At 39.8% G+C, this 16530-nt stretch overlaps 1 protein-coding gene across 2 annotated transcripts in view; it reads left to right on the plus strand.

Annotated features, from left to right (window-relative positions):
* The window catches only part of LOC128694920 (uncharacterized), a 50401-nt gene that overhangs the window by 12116 nt on the left and 21755 nt on the right, over nt 1-16530 (plus strand). Inside the window, exons 1-2 of one of the 2 annotated variants that reach the window (XM_053785297.2) lie at nt 13376-13443; nt 13745-14298. In XM_053785297.2, the coding sequence (XP_053641272.2) occupies nt 13391-13443; nt 13745-14298 (607 nt within the window). In that variant the 5' untranslated portion in view covers nt 13376-13390. Of the gene's footprint in view, nt 1-13375; nt 13444-13744; nt 14299-16530 lie in introns of those variants that run through there. The other variant, XM_053785298.2, reaches the window with a different exon arrangement.

A 16530-nucleotide genomic window follows, 5' to 3' on the forward strand; every position in this document is an offset into this window, starting at 1 on the left:
AGTAGGTGCGAACAGCACCATAGTCGTGGAGATTCTTCCACTGGGGAATCCCGCCCACCAGTGAATTTGCCCTCGTCTGCTTCACCTGACGTTACTATATAAGCGCCAGGATTCTTTCTTCTGCTTCAGAATCTCCACGACTATGGTGCTGTTCGCACCTACTCCTAGGTTGAGGGACTGATTACCTCATCTTCTGTACATAGTTCTACTGTCTTCAAGTTATGTCCTGGAATTTGTATTGATAAAGCCACTGGATGGCGAAACGTCTACAATAAAGATACCCAGATGTTGCACATGTGTCTTACTCTCATCTTGTCGGTATTATATACCATTCGTACACAAAATGTTTTGTTAGTGGGATGAATTGTAAAGGACCTGCCTAGTATGGGCCAGCAGGCCTCCTGCAGTGTTCCTCCTTTCTTATGTTCTTATGTTTTTATGTTCTTATGTAAATTAGACACATGTGCAACTCTTGGGTATCTTTATTGAGGAAACGTTTCGCCACACAGTGGCTTCATCAGTCCATACAAAGGAGAAGTAAAAAAGGGGATTAGAAAGGCTGAACGTGACTATGAAATTAGAGTTGCTAATGAATCAAAGCCTAACCCAAAAGGGTTCTTTCAAGTGTATAGGACGAAGGTGAGGGAAAAAGTAGGACTTCTGAAAATTGGGAATGGACAGCTGACGGATAACGAACTGGAAATGTGTTCTCTATTTAATGATTATTTTTTGTCAGTTTTTACACAAGAAGATGTAAATGAGATTCCAAAAATTAACAATTATTTCAGTTCCTGAAGAATTAAAATTAACTAATACCTCTGTCACGAGGGACATGGTTATCAAACAGATAGATAAGCTAAAACAAAATAAGTCCCCAGGACCCGACGAGTTGTTTTCCAGGATACTTAAAGAATGCAAGATGGAGCTTAATCAGCTATTAACGGGTGTGTTTAAGGCGTCCATCCTTACCGGTGTTGTGCCAGAGATGTGGAAGATGGCTAATGTGGTTCCTATATTCAAATCAGGGAATAAGTCCCTTCCATCAAATTACCGTCCATACTAAGCAAATTATTAGATATTATTAGAAGTCACGCTGATGAGCATAATTTGATTAATGAATCTCAGCATGAATTCACGAGGTCGTTCCTGCCTGACAAACTTGCTGACGTTCTTCAATAAAACATTTGAGGCAGTTGACAGTGATAAAGTATTTATTATTTTTTATTTGGATTTCAGTAAAGCCTTCGATAGAGTACCTCACAAAATACGCTTAAGAAAAGTTGCAGCTCATGGTATAGGAGGTAAAGTTCTAGCAAGGATAGAGGCATGGCTTACCATTAGAAAACAGAGTTTCCATTATTGGCGTCAAATCTGAATGGGGATTAGTTACTAGTGACTCTCCACTAGTGATTGTTGTTCATAATTTACATTAATGACCTTGATGAAGGAATTACAAGTGACATGAGCATATTTGCTGATGATACAAAAATAGGTTCTATGATTCATTCTGCAAAGGATACCAGTGAGCTCCAGGAGGATATGGACAAATTAATGTCTTGGTCTGAAAAGTGGCAGATGAAGTTCAGTGTGGACAAGTGTATAGTCCTAGTCCTTGGGAATGAAAATAACCCTCGAAGTGATAAACTCGGTGAAGAAGAGCTTGATCGTAAAGAATGTGAAAAAGACGGGTAACAGACATCTGCTACCCACCCCTTTTTCACCTGACGTCAGTAAACAAGCGCCACCCTTTTTGCCTGTGCTCCAGACTCTTCATGACTACGGTGCTCTTCACACCAACTCCAAGGTTGAGGGACTCATTACCTCATCTTTCGTATATAGTTCTACTGTCTTCAAATTACGTCGTAGAATTTGTATTGATAAATCCACTGGATGGCTAAATGTCTACAATAAAGATACCCAGATGTGGCATTTGTGTCTAATTTTCATCTTGTTGGTATTGCATCCGTTCATGTACAACTTGTCAGAAACTGCAGCATCATGGAATCTTGGTTCAGAGGACATCACAACTTTCTTCACTTCTACTGTATGTTCTTGTTATTGAAGTTGAATTTAGTGAAGGCACCCTCATAAGTAATCACCTTATAAGAATATAAGAAAGAAAGAACACTGCAACAGGCCTACTGACCCATGCGGAGCAGGTCCATGTAATCCCCCCGGATAAGCCCAATGACCCACACCCCCGGGTGGGTCACCCAGTCTGGTCACCTCCACTCAAGGATGGAGCACGGCACCAGACCCAGCAGCACAAGCTAGTCAGAACCAACTCACACCCAACCACACCCACCCATGTATTTATCTAACCTATTTTTAAAGCTACACAACGTTTTAGCCTGAATAACTGTACTTGGGAGTTTATTCCACTCATCCACAATTCTATTACCAAGCCAGTGCTTTCCTATATCCTTCCTGAATCTGAATTTTTCCAACTTGAAACCATTGCTGAGAGTCCTGTCGTGGCTGGAAAATTTCAGCACGCTATTTACATCCCCTTTATTTATTCCTGTTTTCCATTTATGCACCTCGATCATATCCTCCCTAATTCTATGCCTTTCGAGAGAGTGCAGATTCAGGGGGTTTCAGTCTATTCTCATAGGGAAGATTTCTGATACATGGGATCATCTTTGTCATCCTCCTCTGTACGTTTTCCAGAGCATTTATATCCATTCTGTAATACGGTGACCAGAACTGAGCAGCATAGTCTAAATGAGGCCTAACCAAGGATATACAGAGTTGAAGAACAACCTGAGGACTTCTATTATATATACTTCTAGATATGAAGCCAAGAATTCTGTTAGCTTTATTGCGAACACTAATGCACTGTTGTCTTGGTTTTAGATTACTGCTAACCAGAATTCTTAAATCCTTTTCGCAATCAGTAGTATTAAGATCTACATTATTTAGCTTATATGTGGCATGGTTATTTAACTGTCCAACATTTAGAACTTTGCATTTGTCAATGTTAAACTGCATCTGCCACTTCTTCGACCATTGCATCAGTCTATTCAAATCATCCTGGAGTGCTCTAGTGTCGTCATTAGAATGAATTGGACGGCCTATTTTGGTGTCATCAGCAAAATTGCTTATGTCGCTATTTATTCCCTCATATATGTCGTTTATGTAATTTGTGAACAACAACGGGCCCAACACTGACCCCTGAGGAACACCGCTTGTGACGTGCCCCCATTCTGATTTCTCCCCATATATACAAACTCTCTGCTGCCTCTTTGTCAGTCATGCCTCAATAGCCTCTGATGTGGAACTCTACCGAAAGCCTTACTGAAGTCCATATACACAATATCATATTCATTACCATGACCTACCTCCGCAAACACCTTAGTGAAAAAAGTTAGTAAATTCATAAGACAGGAACGCCTCTTTGTAAAACCGTGTTGAGATTCATTAATCAGTCTGTGCCTCTCAAGATGGCTACGAATTGCTTCGGCAATTATTGATTCCATAAATTTTCCCACTACGGAGGTAAGGCTTATTGGTCTATAGTTTGAAGCCAAGGACCTGTCACCTGCCTTGTAAATAGGTATTACATTTGCCATTCTCCACTTATCAGGCACTATGCCAGTTTCTAGTGATATGTTAAAAAGATTAGCCAAAGGTATGCTAAGTTCCTCTTTACATTCCTTTAACACCCTTGCACACAGTTCATCAGGACCTGGGGATTTGTTGGGTTTTAGTGTATTATCATCCTGTTCCACATAATCTATTATTTCAGGAATATCGCTAGTATTTTCCTGGGTGAAAACTGAGAGGAAGTAGGTATTGAGAATTTCACACATATCCTTATCACTGTCAGTGATCTGACCAGAGTTACTCTTAAGTGGGCCAATCTTGTCCCTAATCTTACTTCTGTATACCTGAAAGAACCCTTTTGGGTTAGTCTTTGAATCCCTTGCAACCTTAGCCTCATAATCCCTTTTTACTTTTCTTATTCCCTTCTTTATTTCTCTCTTTAATTGAATATATTGTTTTCTTAACTGCCCCTCCCCTCTTTTAATACGCCTATATGTGCCTCTCTTTTGACCAATGAGATGTTTAATCTACTGTTCATCCATCTGGGATTCTTTTTGTTAGATCTAATTTCCCTACTCGGAACAAAAGTTGTCTGGACAGCTAGAACTATGCTCTGTAAAACGTCATATTGGCAACCAAAATCACCTACCTGACCCATAGTCAGGACATCCCAATTTAGCCCACCCAGGTAATTTTTCAGTCCCATGAAGTTGACCAAGCGAAAATTTGGGACAGAGATTTGATTGCAGTTATCTGGGTAATTCCATGATATATTGAAATTAAGTGATTTATGATCACTTACCCCAAGCTCATCATTAACCTCAAGATTATTAATTAGTGAATCTTTGTTGGCAAGAACCAAGTCAAGTAGATTGTTTCCTCTAGTTGATTCTGTCACAACCTGTTCTAAAAAGCAATCCTGAACCATATCAAGAAAGTCACTAGACTCAAGATTTCCTGTCATATTGTTCCAATCAATTTGTCTAAAGTTAAAATCTCCCATTATCACAACATTTTCATATCCAGATGTCTTATGAATTTCGTCCCATAACAGCTTACTGCACTCCCTATCAAGGTTTGGGGGGCTATAAATCACACCCAAAATTAATTTGTCACGTCCCTCGAGAAACTGTAGCCAAACAGATTCTGTGTTCGATGTTTCTAATCTTATATCATGTATTAGACAACAATTTAAATTTTCTCTGACATACATCGCCACATCACCACCCTTCCTGTTGACCCTATCAGTGTGGAATAGTTTATAACCCTGCATGTTGCATTCAGAAGGCATTTCTCTATCTTTCAGGTTGAACCAGGTCTCTGTTATACCAATAATATCTATATTGAACATTAAAATGGTATAAAATACCGATAGGTTGTTAGGTAAGACACATATGCAACAGTTCGGTATCTTTATTTCGAAACGTTTAGCCTACACAGTAGGCTTCTTCAGTCGAGTACAGAAAAGTTGATAGAAGCAGAAGATACTTGAAGACGATGTAATCCGTCCATCAGTATCTTGTTACAGACCTGAAATCAAATTGGACTACTTCTACTAGTGAGAATGGCTGGATTTGAGAGGGACCTGACCTCCCAACGACTACATTCTTACCTCTACTAGTGGCCTACATTTCACCTCCTGGTGGTATATAAGGCTCCATCCTGTCACTTCAACTCCATATTGTTTCAGACTATGGAACAATACTCTTCTCCAGACTTAGGGACTGACCACCTCAAAACTTCAAGGGTGATGGACTGATTACATCGTCTTCAAATATCCTCTGCTTCTATCAACTTTTCTGTACTCGACTGAAGAAGCCTACTGTGTAGGCGAAACATTTCGAAATAAAGATACCTAACTGTTGCATATGTGTCTTACCTAACAATATCTATATTACCTGCACTTGCAAGTAATCTTAGCTCATCTATCTTATTTCTTAGACTCCAACTATTTGTATAGTATACCTTAAGGGAGCTAGTCACTCGTTGCCCTCTACTATCCCTCTTTATTTGTTGATCAAATGATTTGCTATTACTAGCAACTTTATTTTGAATATTGTCTTTTAAACACATCCCTGAGGTATCCCGGTAATAACTGCTGCTTTTAACCCTAATGCTGCAGCCTGATTGTTTCCCACAAACACCCTTACCTCTATAATCTATCAGTTTAAATTCCTAGACAAGTCATCAATTACCCTCTCAAATGAATTGGCTAATGCAACCACTCCATCCCCAGAGAGATGAACCCCATCCCTTGCATACATATCACGTTTGCCAAAGAATAGGTCCTAGTTATCAATGAATGGGATTGCAAGTTCCTTGCAGTACCTGTATAGCTAGCAATTTATACCAATTGCCCTCTACATCCATTCATTGCCCACTCCCTTTCTAGACAAGATGCTACATATGACTGGGATCCCTCCCTTAGACCTAACTACTTCTATGGCTGACCTGTACTTATCCAGCAGCTCCTCTCTTCTGCCCTTCCCAATGTCATTACCCCCAGCACTAAGACAGATAATGAGCTTGTTCCCATTACCTGCCATAATATTATCCAACCTGCTGACTGTCACCAACACCAGCTCCAGGAAGACACACTCTCTGTCTGACCTTTCTGTCTCTGTTACAAAATGCACGTTCCATATATCTTACCTGAGAATTGCCTACTATTTAAATATTCTTACCTTGATTATCAAGGGAATCAGTAGTACCTTTGTTATGACCAAGGTCATTATGAGATTAATTTATATGTATTATCCACTTAATATTATACTCGGGGTTTCTTTAATATTAGCTAAATTAAAGATTCCACTAGTTTATAATACTATCTGATTTAGGAATATACCCGGGTATGATGTATATATATATATATATATATATATATATATATATATATGTTTGTATATATATATATATATATATATATATATATATATATATATATATATATATATATATATATATATATATATATATAATATATATATATATATATATATATATATATATATATATATATATATATATATATATATATATATATATATATATATATATCTTGAGTAATGTGTTAGGTAGGTACACCTGGCTAAGGTTTATAACAAGGTATCTCCATTGATGGGTAGTTTGCACCGCTCTACCCTCTCCCCCTTTGGACGAGTTGATGTCATGAAGGGATTTACTGTCTATGGCAGTTCGCTCTCTCTGCTGACTCAGTGTACATTGACTGAGCTACCCTCCTAGTACTCCGCCTTATTCTCACTTGTATAGAGAATTGTGTTATAGAAACTCCTGAACCAACTTGTGGTTTATTGTGAAGTGAAGTCTGCAGACAATTATATACTGTTACCTTCAGGTTACGATGTGACGACCAGTGTCAAGCTTAGAACTTTGTGATATATTCCTTATGCCAGGGAGTTACTCAGTGAAAGTGTTAATTCTCAATATATGTACTTACACACAAGTAATGTTACTATTGAGGAAGCAGTAATATTCCTCTGATCATTATCAAGTGTAGTGACCATATTGACATAGTCTCCAGAGGGGGTCTATGATGTACATTCTATTTAAGAGTTTTCTTGTGTGAATTAAAGTTTCTGACAAAGTGATATTTAATAGATATTTATGAATATCTAAAGTATTTAAACTTTTAAATAAAAAGAAAATAGAAAAGACTGAGTAACTATTATTTGTGCCTTACATTTCTAAGTTTGGAACCATATCCTCTCATTCTATGAAGTGTGTTGTTACGGAGTGCGCTAACCTGGCTAAAGATTAAGATTCGAACCGTAACATCCTTCAACCTCACTAACCACTGAAGTACACTCGTCTTGGAGAACAGAGAATCGATTTCCTACCTTCACATCTTCTCTATTAACTCTCCTCGTCTTCCTTCTTCCTGAACTGTGAACCACTTGCCACTTAAAGCGGCTGCCACTATCACTGCTGGTGACCATTCCTTCCTTACCAGCTAAATCCTTCTCACACTCGCTCCCAAACTCATCTATGCGAAACTTCAACCTCCTATTTTCCTCCTGAAGAAGCAGAATCTCCTTCTTCAAAACTTGAACCTGAGATTTTAAAGACTACAACAAGCCATGGTGCTTGGTAACAGCCCACGCTAACTCGCAAGAGCTTAGGCAGATATGACCGCAGGTGACCACTGACCTCAGCGTACTGTTGACCAGGAGCCAGGTGCATGTATGTCTGTACCTCTATTATATTGTGATCTGAGTGTGTTATGTGTGCTACTATTATATTTCATATCAGATCATCATAATTAGTGAAGATGAGGTCCAGTGTATTTTGCAGTCTTGTTGACTCCACTATTTGCTGGTTTAAGGCGAATTTGTTGAAGAGATTTAATAGCTCTTGTGTGTGTGAATTTTCTTCTGAGCTGCCTCCTGGGGTGATCTCTTCCAGAACGTTATTTGTTATATTCCTCCATATTAGGTATCTTATGTTGAAATCAACCAGCAGTAAGATACTTGGGGCAGGAGTTGAGAGATTTTTCCAGTCAGTGGTCAGTTTTCAAAAGCTGTTCTTGGAATTGTTGAAAAGTTGCATCAGGAGACTTGTATACAACCACAGTGACATAATTTTGGTTTTCAATCTTTACTGCCAAAACTTCAACGAGATTGTTTGAGGTGTTTAGTAGTTCTGAGCCGATGAGCGACTCCGTGACATACAGGTCAATCCCCCACTCGAGGGTTTATTCTGTTGCATCTGAATAGGTTATAACCTGGGATCCATATTTCGTTGTCAAAGTGATCCATTATGTGGGTCTCTGTGAAAGCCACAAACATTGCATTTGACTCTATGAACAGTCCACTGATGAAAAGTATTTTGTTATTTGTTGATGGTTTTAGATTCTGTATATTTGCAAAGATAAATGTCGCCTTATTGATGGTATGTATGGGGGGGTTTAGGGGCTTTGTTTACTGGCTCTAATATCTGTTGTTCTGGAGTGGAGGCCACTGACTGTGCCTGCACTCCAGAAGTTTTCCGAATTGGTTTAAGATTTAAGCCATTTCATGCCAACTTTTGTTTATTCCTAGCACTTAAAAACGTCTGTCGTTGGTTTGTTTCCCGTGGGCTGAATCTTCTTGTCGCCTTCAGATAGTGTGCCTGGCAGTATGTGTTGTAACATTGTCTTTCTTGGTCTGACACATTTCATGGTGAAATAAATTACAAGAAAAAGAGCTACATTCTCCTGTTGTCATGTGGGTGCGGCATATTTGGGATGGTCAAAGTTGCATGTCCCACTTGTTTTTCCAGATATTCTATGCCTGATTTCTGTTTGCCAGGATTTTTCGTGGCTGCATTCCCTACTGGTGCATTTTTTCTGACTTCCCATTATCTCCAGCACCTGTACTAACAACAGTGCTTCCACCAGCTTTTAATGGTAATGTATCAACACTATTCTCTGAAGCATCATCCCGTTTTTGGCCAGCTCCAGTAGGTTTGTTATTTTGTTGCTCTGGAATTCACATATATTTTTGTATACCTGTTTTTCCAGCGCCAGGACACTTGTCTCCATCTGGTGCACTGACTTACATTTCTGTATTCTTACAGGTACTATCCTCCAAAACAGCAACAGCACCAGGGGTGACACCTCCACAAGACCCACTCCTTTCATTTTCTCGACTGTCTTACCTCAGTGACAAGTTTTCTAAGAAGGATATTTTGGTGCTTCTGTCTTTCAGTATAGTTGTCATTTTTTCCCACAGGTGACTATTGCATGGGCAGACGCGAAAACATTTTCCTAATTTATTATCATTAGTGGATGATTGCAAAAGTTTTTCACAAGAACCATGAGATGATTTTTCATTGAAGTTGCACATAACCCAATTAAAATCTCGCTTGTTTCTGCATTGTTGGTTATATATACTGTAGTTTGTATATTTTTTCTGTGTTCGACATATATACTTTTATAGATTATTTACAGTTTCAGTGTCTCATACATCAGACAATACTCCTGGTACACTTGACAGATCTCCTAGGCTGGGTAGTGTAAAAGTCTAATATAAAAGCATTTAGTTTTAGAAAGTGTACTTATAAAAGTGTTTGACTTGGGTGTTGGGTGACCTGGTTACTGCTGGCAGCTTCTACGTGTTGAGAGTACTGGTGACCTCTGGCACCTCTTTTACAGCCTGAGATTATGGGCTTTTATATGTCACTCTAACTTTTCAAGATTTTTTTCTAACTCCTCCACACCAATTACAATTATTAGCTATGAAGAACGAGTGGGAGTATTTTCTGTTATATATTCTGCACCACTGACAATACCACAACACATCCTATTTCCACAAACAATTCTATTTTTTTCTCGCTCCACCACAAAAAATACTATAGTGTCACTGTTATAAGCTATGGTAGAATGACTGGCGTAAGCCTTACTAGAAGAATAATTACTTTCTGCTGTGTATAATGCATTTACTGAAAACTCAACACATTTTTGTAGTATTTCCACAAACTAGACGGTTTTCATAGTCCCACAAGAACGTACACATTTTCGTATTTCCATAAAAAAGTACTCTAAAGTCAGCACCTAAAGTCAGTTCCGGATCAGCCGGGCTGTGGCTCGTATGTTGGTTTGCGTGCAGCCAGCAGCAACAGCCTGGTTGATCAGGCTCTGATCCACCAGGAGGCCTGGTCTCAGACCGGGCCGCGGGGGAGTTGACCCCCTGAACTCTCTCCAGGTAAACTCTCTCCAGGTAATAGCTATGGTTTACTAGCAGATGTTGGAAGATTATTTAGAGTTTGTAGAAGAGAACCAAAACCTAGTCATTGTGATAGTCTACAAGCCTCCGGATGCAACATCCCAGCAATTCCAGGAACAGCTGTTAAAAATTGACCATTGTCTGGAAAATCTTCCAGCTCCTGCACCCAACATCTTGCTCCTGGGGGATTTCAACTTAAGGCACCTAAAATGGAGGAATATAGCAAATAATATTGTTGCAGTAACAACACCAGGAGGCAGCTCTGATGAAAACTCACACTCACACGAGCTTTTAAATCTCTGCACAAAATTCAATTTAAACCAGCAAATAATAGAGCCTACTAGACTGGAGAATACACTAGACCTCATCTTCACTAACAAAGATGATCTGATAAGAAATGTCACCATATCAAAAACAATATACTCAGATCACAACATAATTGAGGTTCAGACATGTATGCGTGTAGCCCCAGACCGACATAATGAGATTAGTCACGAGGGAGCATTCACCAAATTCAACTTCAATAACAAAAACATAAAGTGGGACCAAGTAAACCAAGTCCTAACCGATATAAGCTGGGAAGATATACTAAGCAACACAGACCCCAACGTATGCCTAGAACAGATTAACTTGGTGGCACTCGATGTATGCACAAGGCTTATTCCTCTAAGAAAAAGGAGGAGTAGATGTAAAATAGAAAGAGACAGGCGCTCCCTTTACAGGCGACGGAAAAGAATAACAGAGCGGCTAATAGAGGTCAATATATCTGAAATGCGTAGGGAGACACTGGTCAGAGAAATAGCAAGCATCGAACTTAAGCTAAAGGAATCTTATAGGAGTCAGGAATCGCGGGAAGAACTAAAAGCCATAAATGAAATCGAAAGAAACCCAAAGTATTTCTTCTCCTATGCCAAATCAAAGTCGAGAACAACGTCCAGTATTGGGCCCCTACTTAAACAAGATGGGTCCTACACAGATGACAGCAAGGAAATGAGTGAGCTACTCAAGTCCCAATATGACTCAGTTTTTAGCAAGCCGCTAACCAGACTGAGAGTCGAAGATCAAAATGAATTTTTTATGAGAGAGCCACAAAATTTGGTTAACACAAGCCTATCCTATGTTATCCTGACGCCAAATGACTTCGAACAAGCGATAAATGACATGCCCATGCACTCTGCCCCAGGGCCAGACTCATGGAACTCTGTGTTCATCAAGAACTGCAAGAAGCCCCTATCACGAGCCTTTTCCATCCTATGGAGAGGGAGCATGGACACGGGGGTCGTCCCACAGTTACTAAAAACAACAGACATAGCCCCACTCCACAAAGGGGGCAGTAAAGCAACAGCAAAGAACTACAGACCGATAGCACTAACATCCCATATGATAAAAATCTTTGAAAGGGTCCTAAGAAGCAAGATCACCACCCATCTCGAAACCCATCAGTTACACAACCCAGGGCAACATGGGTTTAGAACAGGTCGCTCCTGTCTGTCTCAACTATTGGATCACTACGACAAGGTCCTAAATGCACTAGAAGATAAAAATGCAGATGTAATATATACAGACTTTGCAAAAGCCTTCGACAAGTGTGACCATGGCGTAATAGCGCACAAAATGCGTGCTAAAGGAATAACAAGAAAAGTCGGTCGATGGATCTATAATTTCCTCACTAACAGAACACAGAGAGTAGTCGTCAACAGAGTAAAGTCCGAGGCAGGCACGGTGAAAAGCTCTGTTCCACAAGGCACAGTACTCGCTCCCATCTTGTTCCTCATCCTCATATCCGACATAGACAAGGATGTCAGCCACAGCACCGTGTCTTCCTTTGCAGATGACACCCGAATCTGCATGACAGTGTCTTCCATTGCAGATACTGCAAAGCTCTAGGCGGACATCAACCAAATCTTTCAGTGGGCTGCAGAAAACAATATGAAGTTCAACGATGAGAAATTTCAATTACTCAGATATGGTAAACACGAGGAAATTAAATCTTCATCAGAGTACAAAACAAATTCTGGCCACAAAATAGAGCGAAACACCAACGTCAAAGACCTGGGAGTGATCATGTCGGAGGATCTCACCTTCAAGGACCATAACATTGTATCAATCGCATCTGCTAGAAAAATGACAGGATGGATAATGAGAACCTTCAAAACTAGGGAGGCCAAGCCCATGATGACACTCTTCAGGTCACTTGTTCTATCTAGGCTGGAATATTGTTGCACACTAACAGCACCTTTCAAGGCAGGTGAAATTGCTGACCTAGAAAATGTACAGAGAACCTTCACGGCGCGCATAACGGAGATAAAACACCTCAATTACTGGGAGCGCTTGAAGTTCCTGAACCTGTACTCCCTTTAACGCAGGCGGGAGAGATACATGATTATATACACCTGGAAAATCCTAGAGGGACAAGTACCGAACTTGCACACGAAAATCACTCACTACGAAAGCAAAAGACTTGGCAGACGATGCAACATCCCCCCAATGAAAAGCAGGGGTGTCACTAGCACGTTAAGAGACAATACAATAAGTGTCAGGGGCCCGAGACTGTTCAACTGCCTCCCAGCACACATAAGGGGGATTACCAACAGACCCCTGTCAGTCTTCAAGCTGGCACTGGACAAGCACCTAAAGTCAGTTCCTGATCAGCCGGGCTGTGGCTCGTACGTTGGTTTGCGTGCAGCCAGCAGCAACAGCCTGGTTGATCAGGCTCTGATCCACCAGGAGGCCTGGTCACAGACCGGGCCGCGGGGGCGTTGACCCCCGGTACTCTCTCCAGGTAAACTCCAGGTAAACAGTGTTGCTGACAGCTAGGAAAACTTATCATAGAAGTGATCGTTGGATAACACCTCAGATCAAGAATGAACTGGTTCTGCCATATAATGAAAATTTATCTGTCCTGCAGAATGACCTAAAAAGATTCAACATACAAGTAGTTTTTAAAAATTCACTAACAGTTAAAAACAGTTTCATAAAGGATCCTCCTTAACACTGGGCTGGTGGTATTTACAGGAACTTTTGTAATGGTTGCAACTTATGAAACTTGGGACAGACTGGCAAACCTCTAGATGTTGCATTAACACAACACTGATATTCAGTATGAACTGCCCAGGAATCAAATGCAATTTTCAATAACTCTGAAGCTTGCAACAACTCTGCAAATTGATCAGAAGTGAGAGTTTTGGTTCCTTGCTTCTTTTGGCTGGAAAGAAATTGTTTAGAATCTGAAATTATAAAACATGATAAATGTTAATTATATAATAACAATCCCTGATTATTCAAACTTTATAATTTACTCTATTGGACATAATCTTGAAGCTGGATTCCTATCTGAGGTATTACAAGCTCCTGAAGATGTTCTGATTGCAACATGAAAGACCTAGAGCTATCATTCAACTCCCCCTGTGGTTTATAACAACATAGGCTTTAAGTACCAACTGTTTTATGTACATTTCATTTTCCTTTATTTTCAGTGTATCATCGATACAGGTGTGGGATCAAGCAGTGCTGAAACAAGGACAGTTTGTTATGTACGAAGTGACAACAAGACTTTACCAGGGCGGTTGTCTCAGGCCTGACAGATACTGGAAGATGTTAGGTCCCAGTGAGCAGTCCTATAAGGAATATTTTAGCTACGATCAACGAAAGGTATTAATACCGTTCAACGAATTAGAAAACTATGATATCCAAGTGGCTGCCCGGGAATTTGATATAAGTCTTCATTGGGCGGTTCAGAGAAAGTTCTGTAACTTAGTCAAGTCACAACCACTTTATAAACGCCTACAAACTCTCGTGACGATGAGAAATAACATTTGTCACCGCCATGATGACTCGGACATTTCTTCAAGTGAATTAACCACAAGACTTGAACAGCTACTTCAACTATGTCAAGAAATACTGGAATATTTGGAGCGTAAGGCGGAGGTTGATCTTGAACACATCAAGAAAGTCGTTGAAAGTAACATTAATAAAATGATACCAAACCCACCACCTGGAATCATGTACACGCGGAGCAACCAACTTTCAGGTATGTGTAATAATGTGCACCAAAAATATTATTTCTATTTGTACAATAACATTAACAATGCTTTCATTACTAAAACTGGGACGAAAATACACAGATATACGCCTCTAAATGTATATACACTGACAGTTCTTGGTGTATATACACTGCTGACCCTGGAATGGTACACATCCCCTCATACCTCACTGATAATGAAACAGAAGACACTCAGGGCAAGTTTGATTTATCAGTTAATTAAAAGCAACGGAGTGTAGCCCATGACAACGTCGAAAATAAACAATGCGACTCAAGGGTAAAATGTTATGTTTTGATATAAATACAGGATTTATTTTAAAATACTAAATAGATTCGTGGCTAAATAGTTTCTAGATATATTCGTGGTCAAAGAAGGGTTCATGACTTGTACATGTACTGTACGTGTTAAACAATATATTGATTTAAGTAAGACACATATGCAACAGTTGGATATCTTTATTATGAAACGTTTCGCCTACACAGTAGGCTTCTTCAGTCAAGTACAGAAAAGTTGATAGAAGCAGAAGATACTTGAAGACGATGTATCTTCTGCTTCTATCAACTTTTCTGTACTTGACTGAAGAAGCCTACTGTGTAGGCGAAACGTTTCATAATAAAGATACCCAACTGTTGCATATGTGTCTTACCTAACAACCTGTCGGTATTTTATACCATTTTAATGTTCATATTGATTTAAATTACTACTAACCAGCCAGCCTCATGCTAATTAATATAAACATCTCTTATACAAATTATGTTAAAAGTGATTTTTATATGTTAATAATGACTAGTTCTTTTAATAATATTACAAGACTCAATGAAGCATAATTATAATTCTCAAATAATCCCACTTTCTCAGGTGTGTATACAATTAATCACCTTTGATCTTTTTTATCTAACATATAGTCCATACCCTTATTAGCATATACGTTTTAGATAAAACATGATATAATAAATCAATAACAATATTATAGGTTTGATAGAATATGAGCAGCTCCACTTATGATGATGTAAGTGTACGTAACACAGTGACGTGAGTAGCTCCACTTATGATGATGTCAGTGTACGTAACACAGTGACGTGAGTAGCTCCACTTATGATGATGTCAGTGTACGTAACACAGTGACGTGAGTAGCTCCACTTATGATGATGTCAGTGTACGTAACACAGTGACGTGAGCAGCTCCACTTATGATGATGTAAGTGTACGTAACACAGTGACGTGAGTAGCTCCACTTATGATGATGTCAGTGTACGTAACACAGTGACGTGAGCAGCTCCACTTATGATGATGTCAGTGTACGTAACACAGTGACGTGAGCAGCTCCACTTATGATGATGTCAGTGTACGTAACACAGTGACGTGAGCAGCTCCACTTATGATGATGTAAGTGTACGTAACACAGTGACGTGAGCAGCTCCACTTATGATGATGTCAGTGTACGTAACACAGTGACGTGAGCAGCTCCACTTATGATGATGTAAGTGTACGTAACACAGTGACGTGAGCAGCTCCACTTATGATGATGTAAGTGTACGTAACACAGTGACGTGAATAGCTCCACTTATGATGATGTAAGTGTACGTAACACAGTGACGTGAATAGCTCCACTTATGATGATGTCAGTGCACGTAACACAGTGACGTGAGCAGCTCCACTTATGATGATGTCAGTGTACGTAACACAGTGACGTGAGCAGCTCCACTTATGATGATGTAAATGTACGTAACACAGTGACGTGAGTAGCTCCACTTATGATGATGTCAGTGTACGTAACACAGTGACGTGAGTAGCTCCACTTATGATGATGTAAGTGTACGTAACACAGTGACGTGAGTAGCTCCACTTATGATGATGTCAGTGTACGTAACACAGTGACGTGAATAGCTCCACTTATGATGATGTCAGTGTACGTAACACAGTGACGTGAGCAGCTCCACTTATGATGATGTCAGTGTACGTAACACAGTGACGTGAGCAGCTCCACTTATGATGATGTAAGTGTACGTAACACAGTGACGTGAGCAGCTCCACTTATGATGATGTAAGTGTACGTAACACAGTGACGTGAATAGCTCCACTTATGATGATGTAAGTGTACGTAACACAGTGACGTGAATAGCTCCACTTATGATGATGTCAGTGTACGTAACACAGTGACGTGAGCAGCTCCACTTATGATGATGTCAGTGTACGTAACACAGTGACGTGAGCAGCTCC

Source organism: Cherax quadricarinatus, chromosome 45 (assembly GCF_038502225.1).
Source record: "Cherax quadricarinatus isolate ZL_2023a chromosome 45, ASM3850222v1, whole genome shotgun sequence".
NCBI lineage: Eukaryota > Metazoa > Arthropoda > Malacostraca > Decapoda > Parastacidae > Cherax > Cherax quadricarinatus.